Here is a 14,168-nt window from a genome sequence, read left to right as displayed (position 1 = left end):
AATTTTGGCAGTTGTTATAAAAAGACATCAACATCTCTGGAAAAGCAGATAAGAAGGCCTTCATTTTGCCTGAAGGGTGGGGAGTTAGGGACAACCTCTGAGAAAAAGTGACCTTAAAAGAGGAGTAGGACAGGCAGACAAAGGAAGGAAAGGTATTACAGATAACTAAATTTAATTCCACAGCATAAAAACCTAGTTGCAATACCGTTCATACAAAAAGTAACTTGTAGTCTGGAAATCAGTTTCTATGCGTTGGGAGTCTAGGCACGGTTTAGCCAGGTGCTCTGCTCAGGTTCCCACAAAGCTGCAGTCAAGGTGTTGGCAAAGTTGTACTCTTGCCTGGAGGCTTGATTGGGGAAGAGAATCTACTTTTAAGCTCATTCACTTTGCTGGCATAATTCATTTCCTGACAGTCATATGACTGAGGGCCCTGGTTCTTTTACTGGCTATTGGGTAGAAGCTTCCCTCAGTTCTCTTTTGATTAACTCAAAATCAACTGATTTGGGGCCTAATTTACATCTGAAAATCCCTTTACTTTTGCCATATTCTGTTGGATAGAAGCAAGTCATAGGTCATGCCCAAACTCAAGGCTAGGAGAGTATACAGGGAGTGAGCTCCAGGAATTGGGAATCCTGGGGATTCCTTTAGGATTATGCCTCACCTCAGAGTGTTATGTGGAAGAGAGATTATACTCATTCTTTGGGGCCAGAGAGCAGATGTCACAAATGGACGTTGACTGTTGACTCTACGTGTCAGGCTCTGGTTAGCATTGCTAACATGCCTTAAACATATGGGCTAAAAGTAGAGAAGAGGGACCAGTGAGGGCTGCAGCTTTAATCCAGGGTCTCTCACTTAGACCATGAGTAGAATTTCTTTATACCAGTCTCTCCATGTGCTAGTTAGCTGTTGTTTTGGTTTTCTTCCTTAGGAAATCCTCTTTTGGCTCTCCTTTCCTAAGGGAGAAAATCTAAGCTCCGTAGCTTAGCATGGAAGGCCCTTCAAAACCTGTTATCATCATTTTTACAGGTTTCTTTAATTATGCCATGTATTTTTACATCTTTTTTCCTTTGCTTAAAACATCATTTACTCCTTTTACCTCAGTTTTTCCCCAGTCAACTTCTATTTGTGTTTAAGACATAATCCAAATGTTGTTATGGATTTCAGTTAAAATTGTATTATTATTGTTCCTCTTAAGCTATTTTTTATTTTTCTTTTCCTTTCTATTCACTTACCAGAAGGGATAGGGTGGATGAGGAAGCAGAGCAGAAAACCTTTTCTGGTCGTACCTTATCCTGCCTATTCTAGGAGAGGCTTTCTCACTCCACAATAGAGGGCAGCAAACTTTTTCTGTAAAGGGCCAGATAGTAACTATTTTAGGGTTTCCAGGCCAAGAGATACAACTAAGGATACCATGTAAGTACTTATATAACAAGAGGAAACAAATTTTCACAAAATTTTTACAGACAAAATTCAAAATATAAGAAGAATAGTGTGTGTGTGTGTGTGTGTGTGTGTGTGTGTGTGTGTGTGTAATTCAGGTCTACTGACGAGAAGAATGGAATTCTTTTGTGTGGGAGTAATAGTTTAGTTAAGGTGTTGAAAGCTAGTGTTGCCTATCAAATTTGCAGAATCAGTTGTAAAAGTTCACTTGTTAATATTGATCTGGAATGAGATTTTATGTACGTTATCTTTGAAAATTTCATTTCACACAGATAGGTACTTGCCAAATAATGAGAGCAGTCCATGAGCATATGATTTTAATTGAGCATATTCATCACTTGGAAGGCATTTATAGAATTCTGTTAGAGTCTTCCCTTGCTGTTTGCCTTTAGCATTTCATTATGTTGCAGATCAGTCACTTCCAATTGAACATAGGTGGAGCTTCTCAATTGCACATTTAAATAGATTTTGAAATACACAGATTTCATTTAACTTGCAGTGAGGTATGAAAACGCTGCTGGGAGTGTAATTTGAGTTTGGAAAGTATGACTGCTGCAAATTTGTGTGGGAATGGAGATCTTGCTTTGTTTTTAACTTTTGAAAGCATGATATTACATGTGGTTCCAAGTAATGCTAGTTGTCAGTATGACATTACTGCAGTGTAAGTTTCTCATGTAAGTACTGTTTTGGCTTGTAATTTTAGGTGGAATTCACTAAGGAACATTATCAAGTACACAGCACAAACTAATTTCCAAAGGCATTCTGCATTGGATGTTTGCGGTTGCGAGTGGTTCTTCTCATTCAGAAAAATTCAGTGTCAGCCCTGAGCTGAAAAAAATCACAATAAAGCTGCTGCTGCCAAGCCATTGAACTAACGGTTAAGTCCATGAGACAAATGAAGTCTACCATTGACACTGTTAGTTCAGTAATACATGATAGATTGAAATATTTACTGCAGGATTACCTGCTGATGAATAACACGATGAGTAACCATAGGTTTTAAACACCTTACATTTCATTAGCTTTGTAAATTTGTCCTAAAAATCTTGTTTTTTCTGTTCCACACATATTTTTGCTTCATCACGTGTAGATTTTTTTTTTTTTTTTTTGCGTTACGCGGGCCTCTCACTGTTGTGGCCTCTCCCGCTGCGGAGCACAGGCTCCGGACGCGCAGGCTCAGCGGCCATGGCTCACGGGCCCAGCCGCTCCGCGGCATGTGGGATCCTCCCGGACCGGGGCACGAACCCGTGTCCCCTGCATCGGCAGGCGGACTCTCAACGACTGCGCCACCAGGGAAGCCCCCCACTTGTAGATTTTGCTTCAAGTTGTACTGTTAGTGTTTTAGCAATTTCTTTGAAAATATTCTTAAATGTAGTTGTTTCATGCAGACAATACATGGGGGCTAGTTCTTCAGTCACTTCAAATTTGGTTTTGATACCCTGAATAAGCAAAAACAACTGAATAGTATCTAGCTTGTCTTGACTTGTCAAAAGCCAAGGAAAATGACTCCAAATCATTTGCCTGATTTTTAAATTAACTATTGATGTTGCTTCCAGTGTTTTCAACTTTTCTAGAAATTGTTCTTGCCAAAGAAGTAGTCTTTAAACAAGTTTATTTTCTTTGGATACATTTTTTCAACTGCTGTGATCAAAAATGGCTTAATTAATTCACAATTGGTAAACATTTCCTTGTTTGGCTAGTAAATAAGCCACTCGGAAACTTCTTTTGGTTGCACTCTCATTTTCATTTATTTTTGTGAAGAAATTATACTGTGATGAGATATTCCATTTTAAATTTTCTGATTTTTCTGACCATTGCTTTCCTGCAAGTTAGGAATGTTGTGATGAGTCCTTAGTCTGATAATGTCCAAATATGTTGTTTTTCTGTAGCATAGCTATAGTGTCATTGTATAATAAACATCATATTTTGCTATTTAGTTGATAGCAAAATGATCCACTCTCTACTGTGTTTTAAAACTGCAGCATTTGAAGTCCACTCTTCTCTTCATTTTGACATGTTGGGTACATACTGGTAATAAAATGTCATTGTACAGTGATACACATGGTAATCGAAGTGTTGTTGATTATGACTGTGCCACTGTGATTTACAGTGTGCTAAACCACAGTACGAAGCAATGAGAGAGCCACATACAATTTCTTATGCATCTATTCAACTCTGCCATTGTAGTGTAAGAGCAGTATGCAGTGCATGCAATATGTGATCAAGTGAGTGTGGCTGTGTTCCAGCAAAACTTTATTGGACACAAATGTGAATTTCACATAATTTTCACATTATGAAATATTATTATTTTGATTTTTTCAACTATCTAAAAACCATTCTTAGCTTGTGGGCCAATCAAAAATAAGTGGTGGGGGCTTCCCTGGTGGCACAGTGGTTAAGAACCCGCCTGCCAATGCAGGGGACACGGGTTTGAGCCCTGGTCCGGGAAGATTCCACATGCCGTGGAGCAACTAAGCCCATGCGCCACAACTACTGAGCCTGCGCTCTAGAGCCCACGAGCCACAACTACTGAGCCCGTGAGCCACAACTACTGAAGCGTGCATGGCCAGAGCCCGTGCTCTGCAACAAGAGAAGCCACCACAATGAGAAGCCTGCGCACCACAACGAAGAGTAGCCCCCGCTCGCTACAACTAGAGAAAGCCTGTGCACAGCAACAAAGACCCTACTCAGCCAAAAATAAATAAATAAATTTATTAAGAAAAAAAAGTGATGGACTGAATTTGACCTTGGTCATAGTTTGCTGACTCTTGCTCTAAGAAAAAACAGAATTATTTGATTCATTCTGATACAAAATCTAGTATCAGTCATCATTTTTAGTCTCAAATCTTTTTAGTTAATTGTGCTACCTTACTGCTTTTTTAAGTGGGAAGAAATAAAAAGAAGCATTGCAACACTTAATTAAATGGTAAGTTAATCTGTGAAAGTCACATAAGGAGTTGGCTTCAGGGTGAATAATATTCTTGTTGGAATAAATATTACATTTGCCCATCTCTTATTCTTTTTTTTTTTTGCGGTACTCGGACCTCTCACTGTGTGGCCTCTCCCATTGTGGAGCACAGGCTCTGGACACGCAGGCTCAGTGGCCGTGGCTCACGGGCCTAGCCACTTCGCGGTATATGGGATCTTCCCGGACCGGGGCACAAACCTGTGTCCCCTGCATCGGCAGGTGGACTCTCAACCACTGCGCCACCAGGGAAGCCCCACACCTCTTATTCTTTAATCCTATTATTAGGTTAAAAGATTTAGGAAAAGTTAAATATAGCATTCAAGAAAATATTTAGAATATTTAAAAATAAAGAAAGGTATTCTTGGATTAAGTTTATAAATTACTGTGTTATCCTGGTCTAGTTACATTTTTCCATTTAGAAAAAAATTGGGATTGGCTTCTAACTGATCCCGTGAATCTATGCTTTGTGAGAGGAAACAGAATAATGTGGTATTTTGAAAAAATTAGGTGAATTTTTTTTAAACATATATATTTTTAATGTTTATTTATTTGGTTGCACTGAGTCTTAGTTGCGGCATGGGAACTCTTAGTTGTGGCATGCATGTGGGATTTAGTTCCCTGACCAGGGATTGAACCTGGGCCCCCTGCATTGGGAGCGCAGAGTCTTAACCACTGTGCCACCAGGGAAGTCCCCAAATTAGGTGAATTTAAAAATGTTTTTTTATCCTCTAAAATGCAGCCCATGAAATATTTATCATGATTGTACTTTTTAACGTACAAATACACACACACACACACACACACACACACAGGTCTCTATGGGAAAATAGTAAAGGACCAGTTTTTTATGACAGGAAGGTTAAGTCAGAAACCTCTTTTAGTATTCAATATGGATAAATTTAAAATTCCACGGGACATAACAGAGAAGTAGTTGAAGTTAAAGTATTATAAGGTGACCAAGAATAGAATATACTTGAGTCATTCCTTCCAACTCCAAGGGTGAACTGGCAAAAATCTTCACCTCAACCTTCCTTTTCAGGTATAGTTAAGTTCAAGATGAGAGCCTTCACATACTATAAATTCTGTTAATTAATTTGGATACATAAGTATGACTCAGTAAGGTCTACTGTTTGGTGCCTGGGGAAGCAACAGGAAGTAGTATAAAGAATAGATTTTGGAACCAGACAGAGGATTTGAATCTTAGGTGCACCATTTACTAACTCTCTGGTCTTGAACAAAATCATTTAACCTCTCCCAACTGCAGGTTCTTCATTTATAAAATGGGATATAATATCATCTTATGTAGTTTTTGTGAGGATTAGAAATAATATGCGGAAAGTGCCTGGCAGAGTAGGCATTCAGTAAATGGTAGCAGTGTCAATTTAGTGTTGTGTCCATTGTGTCAATTTTCATATTATACTGGGAATCTATAATAGATCGAAATGATAGTCACGAGTCAAACACTAGGGACTGAATTGGCTATGGAGACCAATTTCCGCCATTCTTCCTCCTGATACCTGTGGCTGCTGTGCAATGTAATTAACCCATGATTTCAGAATGTCACCAGTTTCACCATGTGAAGTTTAGGAATGGGGCTATCCACTCTCTACTTTACCTTTGTGTGGTGGTAGTATGTCCTTCAGAAGTGTTATGAAATATGCCCTATTAAGGTTATCTTAAATTGTTTCCATTTCTTACAACCATATAGAACAGGAAATCTTACTAATTCTCATACTACTTTAGCATAGATACAGTAAATTGGGCACGGTGACCAGTGCACATGTTTCTTATGCTCAATTGAAAATTTCAGTCATTCTTCAAATATGTTGAGGTTGTGTACGATTTTAATTTTCCCATTACTGAAAAAGCTGAATGAAATTTTAATTATGTTTGTGTTCAGTTCAGCAAACGTTTGTTAAATGTGTGCCAAGCATTGTGCCAGGTGCTAAGACTAGGAAGATGAACACAGCCTAATATATATTTTTTAAATTTAATTTTGGCTGTGTTAGGTCTTCACTGCTGCCTGCGGGCTTTCTCTAGTTGTGGTGAGCAGGGGCTACTCTTCACTGCGGTGCACAGGCTTCTCATTGCGGTGGCTTATCTTGTTGTGGAGCACGGGCTCTAGGAGCATGGGCTTCAGTAGTTGTGGCACGCAGCCTCAGTAGTTGTGGTGCACAGGCTTAGTTGCTCCGCAGCATGTGGGATCTTCCCAGATCAGGGATCGAACCTGTGTCCCCTGCATTGGCAGGCGGATTCTTAACCACTGAGCCATCAGGGAAGTCCCAGGCCTAATATTAATATCTGCTTTCAACTTGCTTACATATGGGGGAATAAGGGGGAAAGATAGACGTATAAGAATAAATATGAGGATAGTATGATAGTGCCATTATATTATGGCATTATATTGTGGCCTTATGTAGTCAAAGAGAAGGGGCTCCAAATAATAAATGTTAAGTTATGAATAAATGTTACTGTGATTGATCAGTAATTGGAATGTTTTACATGTTTAATAATTTGTGTCATGACTTGACCAAGGCGTCTTTTTTCATTTTAAAATCTGTGCTATTCTGTCTGGTTACATTTCCAAACATAAAAGATCTTCACTTATGGTATACTGACTTCAGAAAAGCTCAGCTGTACTAGATTTTCAGTAATGCTAGATCATGATATTTATCCCATTTACTTTTTTTCTCAAAAGAAATATATTTTTGAAATACATTTGCCTTGAATTTACATTGACAAGATGGATTTATCGTTTTATCATTAGCAACATCTATAGTTTATACTGCATTTAAAATATTTTTAGTCATTGGGCAGGTATACGGTACATTTCAATAGTAATTATTATTTTCTTTGCAGTGGTGGTTCTGTGTATAATTTGCATACTGATGAAGATGAGGAAATTGAGCCTTCTCCTTCTGGGCAACAGATAATTGAAAATTCAATAACTATGAATAAGATGAAACTGCTGAAGGCTAAGATGGAGAACATGAATCTCAGCAAAAAGGTGAAGCTTGGCCAGGTCTTTCTCTAGTATATCCTTGCAGGGCTCACAGCATTGAGTCTGTTGGTAATTGTGGAAAAAAGATTATAAACTATTATTCATTTCAAGTTTCTGGCCTCAGTTATTTATTGAGATATTAAATGTAGTGAATTGATTTTTTTAGGCCAGCAATGTATTTAATGTGATAATACTGCACTCAAAATAATTCATGATTTAAAAAAATTTCATAGTTCTAGAGCTAAGAAAGATAATAAAAGATAGCCTAACCTTAATTTTGCAATAGTTACTTTTTAAAATGCTGTTAATATTTACTTATTATGGATATCTCCACTACCTGGATGTTGATAAGGAATGTTTAGCTTTACTAGATACTGTCAGTTTTCCAAAGTAATTGAATGAATTCTGTCCAATAGTGAATGAGAGTTGCAGTTTTCATGCATTCTTACCAGTCTTTGATATGGTCCTTCTTTTTTATTTTTGTCGTTCTGGTTGGTGTGTAGTGGCATTACATTATGTTTTTTTTTTCTTAATAAATAAATAAATAAATTTATTTATTTTTGGCTGCGTTGGGTTTGGGTCTTCGTTGTTGCACGCGGGCTTTCTCTAGTTGTGGCGAGCGGGGGCTACTCGTCATTGAGGTGTGCGGGCTTCTTGTTGCGTGGCTTCTCTTGCTGCGGAGCACGGGCTCTAGGCGTGCAGGCTTCAGTAGTTGTGACATGCAGGCTCAGTAGTTGTGGCTCGTGGGCTCTAGAGCACAGGCTCAGTAGTTGTGGCGCACGGGCTTAGTTGCTCTGCGGCATGTGGGATCTTCCTGGACCAGGGCTCCAACCCGTGTCCCCTGCGTTGGCAGGCAGATTCTTAACCACTGCGCCACCAGGGAAGCCCTACATTATGGCTTTAATTTGCATTTCTCTGATCAATGAAGTTGAGCACCTTTCATGTATTTATTGGGTATTTGGATATCCTTTTTTGTAAAATGCCTGTTCAGATCTTTGGCCCATTTTTAAAATTGGGCTGTATGTGTTTTGCTTATTGACTTTTTTGGAGATCTTTAATATTCTGGATATGTTTTTTGTCATATATATGTATCACCACTCTATTATTTTGCTTTTCACTCCATTAATAACTTTTTCTTTATTGAAATGTAATATGTACATAAAATAAAATTCACAAGTCTTTAATAGAGCTTGATGAATTTTTACATTTCTATACAGTCATGTAGGTGTAACTCAAATTAAAATAGGTATAACTCAAAATTAAAATTTCTCTCCAGATTTCCTTATAACCTTTCCCATCAATACCTGCCTTTTCCTACTCCCAGAAATAACTACTATTCTTACGTGTGTCACCATGAATTAGTTTTTACTGTTCTTGAGCTTTGTATAAATTATATCATATATAATATACCTTCTTTTGGTCTGGTTTCTTTTGCTCAGCATAATACTTTTGCAGTTCATCCATGTTGTTGCATGTATCATTTCATTCTCTTTTACTGCTGTGTACTAATCCATTGTATGACTATACAGGCATACCTCGGAGATATTGCAGATTCAGTTCCAGACCACCACAGTAAAGCGAATATCGCAATAAAGTGAGTCACACGAATTTTTTTGGTTTCCCAGTGCATATAAAATTTATGTTTACACTATACTGTAGTCCATTAAGTGTGCAATAGCATTATGTCTAAAAAACAATATGCATACCTTAATTAAAAATGCTTTATTGCTAAAAAATGTTAACCATAATCTGAGCCTTCCATGAGTTGTAGTAGTAACATCAAAGATCACTGATCACGGATCACCATACAAATAAAATAATAATGAAAAAGTCTGAAGTATTGCAAGAATTACCAGCATGTGACCCAGAGACCCAAAGTGAGCAAATGCTGTTGGAAAAATGGCATCAATATAGACTTGCTCAACACAGGGTTGCAACAAACTTTCAATTTGTAAAAAATGCGGTTATCTGCAAAGTGCAATAAAATGAGGTATGCCTGTACTTCCTTTCTTCCTTCTTCTTTTGACATTTAGGTTGTTTCTAGTTTTTGGCTTTCATCAACAAAGCTGCTTTGAACATTCTTATACATGACTTTGGTGGACCCATGCACTCTTTTCTTTGGGGCATATAGCTAGGAATAGACTTGTAGAGTCATAGGGTAGGTATATGTGTAGCTTTAATTGTTTTGCTGAACAGTTTTGTGAAGTGTCTGAACCAGTTTACACTCGCATCAGAAACAGGAGAGTTCCCGTTTGTGTCACATCCTCACCAACACTTGACATTGTGCGTCTTTTTTATTTTATCGATTCTGGTGGATGTGTAGTGGTTTTAATTTACATTTCTCTGATGGAAAATAATGTTAAGCTTTTCATATGCTTATTCGCCATTAAGATATTGACTTTTGTACCAACTGTCTTTATATCATGTGAATCACACTGTCTAAATACATCCGTTTTTTTTTTTAAGATACTGACTTTGTCTAGTGCTTGTTCAAATATTTTGCTCATTTTTTAAATTGGGTTGTCTGCCTTTTTACTGATTTGAAGGAATTTTTATATACTATGGATACAAGTTCTTTGACAGGTACATGATTTATAGATATTCTAGCAGCTGCTATTTCACTTTATTTTTTTAATGAATAAATATTCTTTATTTTAATGTATTTTAACTTAATAGTATTCCTTTTATGATTACTAGTTTTTATAAACTTTTAATGAAGTTTTTTCCTACCACACGGTTTTGAAGACACGCTCCTGTGTTTTTTATCCAAAAGCCGTATGATTTTTCTTTCTCATTTAGATTTACAATCCATCTGAAAAAAAAAAAAACCTCACAACTTTAAAAAACATGTATAATGTAAAGTAGGATGAAGACAAGTTTTTTCCAGATGGAGTACAGTTGACCTAACTCTATTAAAAATAAAATCCTTTCCCCACAATCTTAAATGTTTATGTACCTAATAACAGAACATCAAAACGCATGAAGCAAAAGCTACAAAGAGGGGCTTCCCTGGGGGCGCAGTGGTTGAGAGTCCGCCTGCCGATTCAGGGAACACGGGTTCATGCCCCAGTCCAGGAAGATCCCACATGCCGCGGAGCAGCTGGGCCCGTGAGCCATGGCCGCTGAGCCTGCGCGTCCGGAGCCTGTGCTCCGCAACGGGAGGCCCAAACAGTGAGAGGCCCGCGTACCGCAAAAAAAAAAAAAAAAAAAAAGCTACAAAGAGAAATAGATAAATTCATAGTTATATTAGATTTCTAATATAACTCGCATTGTCAAAAATTGATAGGAAAGATAGAAAATCAGAAAGGATATAAGAAGACTTGAACAACTGTAAACCTATTTGTCCCTATTGACGTTTAAAGAAAGCTCCACCTAACAACAGCAGAATACACATTCTTTTTAAGTGCACCCAGAGCATTTACTAAGATAAAGTGTATCGTATGCTATCAATCAAGTCCCAATAAGTTTTAAAAGACTCAAATCATACAAAAAATGCTCTCTTCATAGTATGAGTGTGTTTCGTGTTTGGTAATTGCAATCATTGTTGCTTTTGTTGTGGTCATCCATTTACAATGCTTGGTGTCAGTTTATTTATCTCTTGTAAAAATAAAATACTGTGTGTGTGTGTGTGTGTGTGTGTGGAAAAAAATGCTCTCTTACTACAATGGATAAAATTAGGAGTCAACAAAGATATCTGGAAAATCTAATATTTTGGAAATAACACACTTCTAAGTAACTGATGGGTCGAAGAAGAAATCCAAAGGGAAATTAAAAAGTATTTTACACTGAATAAAATTATTCTAATAATGTGGTGAATTTATTTTTTTTAAATATGAAATCAGTCTTAGAATGAACCATTTTTGGTTGTGGTGAATTTTACTTTTTATGTCTTTAATTAAATTTCCTAATATTTTATTTAGGATTTTTGTTCATCAGAGAAATTGGTCTTTAATTTTCCTTTCTTTTCCAACATACAGCAAGGTTGAAAGAATTTTACAGTGAACACCTGTTTATCCACCACCTAGATTCTATAATTAACATTACTAAATTTTTAATTATAGTAAAATAAATATAACAAAATTTACCATCTTAATAATTTTTAAGTGTACATACAGTTCAGTAGTGTTAAGTACATTCACACTGTTGAGCAACCAATCTCCAGACTTTTTCATCTTGCAAATGGAAACTCTATACTCATTAAACAATTCCCTATTTCTCTACTCCCCCGGCCCCTGGCAACCACAATTCTACTCTCTGTTTTCTATGAATTTGACTTTCTTGAACCTCATATGAGTGAAATCCTACAGTATTTGTCTTTTTGTGACTTATTTCACTTAGCAATGTCCTCAAGGTTCATCCATGTTGTAGCTTATGTCACAATTTCAATACTTTTTAAGGTTGAGTAAATATGTATATACAACATTTTACTTAACCGTGCATCTGTCAATGGAGACATGTGTTGCTTACACATTTTAGCTATTGTGAATAATGCTGTTATGAACAAGGGTATGCAAATATCTCTTTGAGACCCCACTTTAAATTCTTTCGGAAATTTACCCAGAATTTTAAGATCATATGGTAATTCTATTTTTAATTTTCGGGGGAACTGCCATACTGTTTTCCATAGCTTCCAATTTCTTCATATCCTCACCAATACTTGTATTTTTTTGTTGTTTTTTTTGCGGTACGCGGGCCTCTCACCGTTGTGGCCTCTCCCGTTGCGGAGCACAGGCTCCGGACGCGCAGGCTCAGCGGCCATGGCTCACGGGCCCAGCCGCTCCGCGGCATGTGGGATCTTCCCAGACTGGGGCACGAACCCGTGTCCCCTGCATTGGCAGGCGGACTCTCAACCACTGTGCCACCAGGGAAGCCCCTGTTTTTTTTTTTTAATAGTAGTCATCCTAATGGACATGAGGTCATAGTTGTACTTTTGATTTACAGTTTCCTAATAATTAATGATGTTGAGCATCTTTTCATGTTCTAGTTGGCCATTTGTATATCTTCTTTGGAGAAATATCCATTCAAGTGCTTTACCCATTTTTGAATCAGGTTATTGTTTTTGTTGTTGAGGTTTAAGAATTCTTTATATATTCTGGATATTAGCCCTTTATGATATATATGATTTTCAAATATTTTCTCTTATTCTGTGTGTTGCCTTTTTACTCTGATGGTAGTATCCTTTGATACACAGAAGCTTTAAATTTTGACGTAGTCCAGTTTATCTGTTTTCTCTTTTGTTCCCCCTGCTTTTGATGTCATATCCAAGAAACCATTGCCAAATCCAATGTCATGAAGCTTTTCCTCCTGTTTTCGTCTAAGAATTTTATAGTTTTAGGTCTTTGATACATTTTTAAGTTAATTTTTGTATATGGTGCAAGGTAAGGGTCCAACTTCGTTCTTTTGTATGAAGATATCCAATTTTCCCAACTCCATTTGTTGAAGAAATTGTTCATTCCCCATTGAGTAGTCTTGGCATCTTGTTGAAAGTCATTTGACCATATATGTGAGGGTTTATTTCTGGGCTCTCTGTTGTAGTCCATTGGTCAATATGTTTGTCTTTATGTCAGTACCACACTATTTTGATTAGTGTGGTACTGACATAAAGACAGTACCACACCAACAGCTTTGTAATAAGCTTTGCAATAAGTTTTAGCTTTGCAGTAAGTTTTGAAATCAGGAAGTGTGAGACCTGCAACTTTGTTCTTATGTGTCAATATTATTTTGAGTATTTGGGGTCCCTTGAGATCACTTACGAATTTTAGGATGGATTATTCTATTTCTTCAAAAATGCTATTGGGATTTTCACAGGGATTACATTAAATCTTTATATCAGTGTGACTCATGGCTTACTTAGAAGCAAACCTCTAGTTTACAAACGTGGAATATTAGGTACCTTTTTTTAAGATATAAATATCTTTATTTATTTATTTTTGGCTGTGTTCGGTCTTCATTGCTGCCTGCAGGCTTTCTCTAGTTGCGGCGAGCGGGGGTTACTCTTCGCTGCACCACGCGGTCTTCTTATTGCGGTGGCTTCTCTTGTTGCAGAGCACGGGCTCTAGACTTGAGGGCTTCAGTAGTTGTGGCACGTAGGCTCGGTAGTTATAGCTCTCGGGCTCTAGAGCACAGGCTCAGTAGTTGGGGCGCATGGGCTTAGTTGTTCCGCGGCATGTGGGATCTTCCCAGACCAGGACTTGAACCTGTGTCCCCGGCATTGGCAGGCAGATTCTTAACCACTGCGCCACCAAGGAAGTCCCATTATGTACCTTTTTATTACTGATTTGTAGTTTAATATCACTGTGGTCATGGAACATACTCTAAATGACTTCAAGCCTTTGAAATTAGTTGAGGTTTGACTTGTGACTAAGCATATTAATAAATGCCACTTACACACTTGGAAAGACTGTGTAATCTGTCCATATATATAGTGTTCTGTATATATCAATTAGATAAGTTATTTGTGTTGTTCTGGTTTTCTAATTTTTGTGTGTGTCTGTTTTCCATCAGTTATTCAGAAAAGTGTATTAAATATCTCCCTTTCTGGTAGTGGATTTGTGTGTTTCTCCTTTTAAGAAGTTTATTTTTGCTTTATGTGTTTTGAAACTCTGTCAAACTAGATCAAATGATCTAGTACAGATTTTATGATATCCAAGGAATTGTGATATCTTTCTTGTAGTTTATATTATTATAAAAATTATTATTTATTATCATTATAAAAACGTTTTTATTTATGCCTTGTAATGCACTTGTCTTATTAGTATA

At 37.2% G+C, this 14,168-nt stretch overlaps 1 protein-coding gene across 2 annotated transcripts in view; it reads left to right on the top strand.

Annotated features, from left to right (window-relative positions):
• Positions 1-14,168, top strand: part of ZFAND4 (zinc finger AN1-type containing 4) — a 71,864-nt gene that overhangs the window by 45,501 nt on the left and 12,195 nt on the right. For both annotated transcript variants that reach the window (XM_079901031.1, XM_079901032.1), the window contains one exon: positions 7,268-7,415. In XM_079901031.1, the coding sequence (XP_079757157.1) occupies positions 7,268-7,415 (148 nt within the window). The remainder of the gene's footprint in view (positions 1-7,267; positions 7,416-14,168) is intronic.

The sequence above is a fragment of the Stenella coeruleoalba genome (genome assembly GCF_951394435.1).
Source record: "Stenella coeruleoalba genome assembly, chromosome: 16".
Classification (NCBI taxonomy): domain Eukaryota; kingdom Metazoa; phylum Chordata; class Mammalia; order Artiodactyla; family Delphinidae; genus Stenella; species Stenella coeruleoalba.
This window is presented reverse-complemented; position numbering and strand designations above follow the sequence as displayed.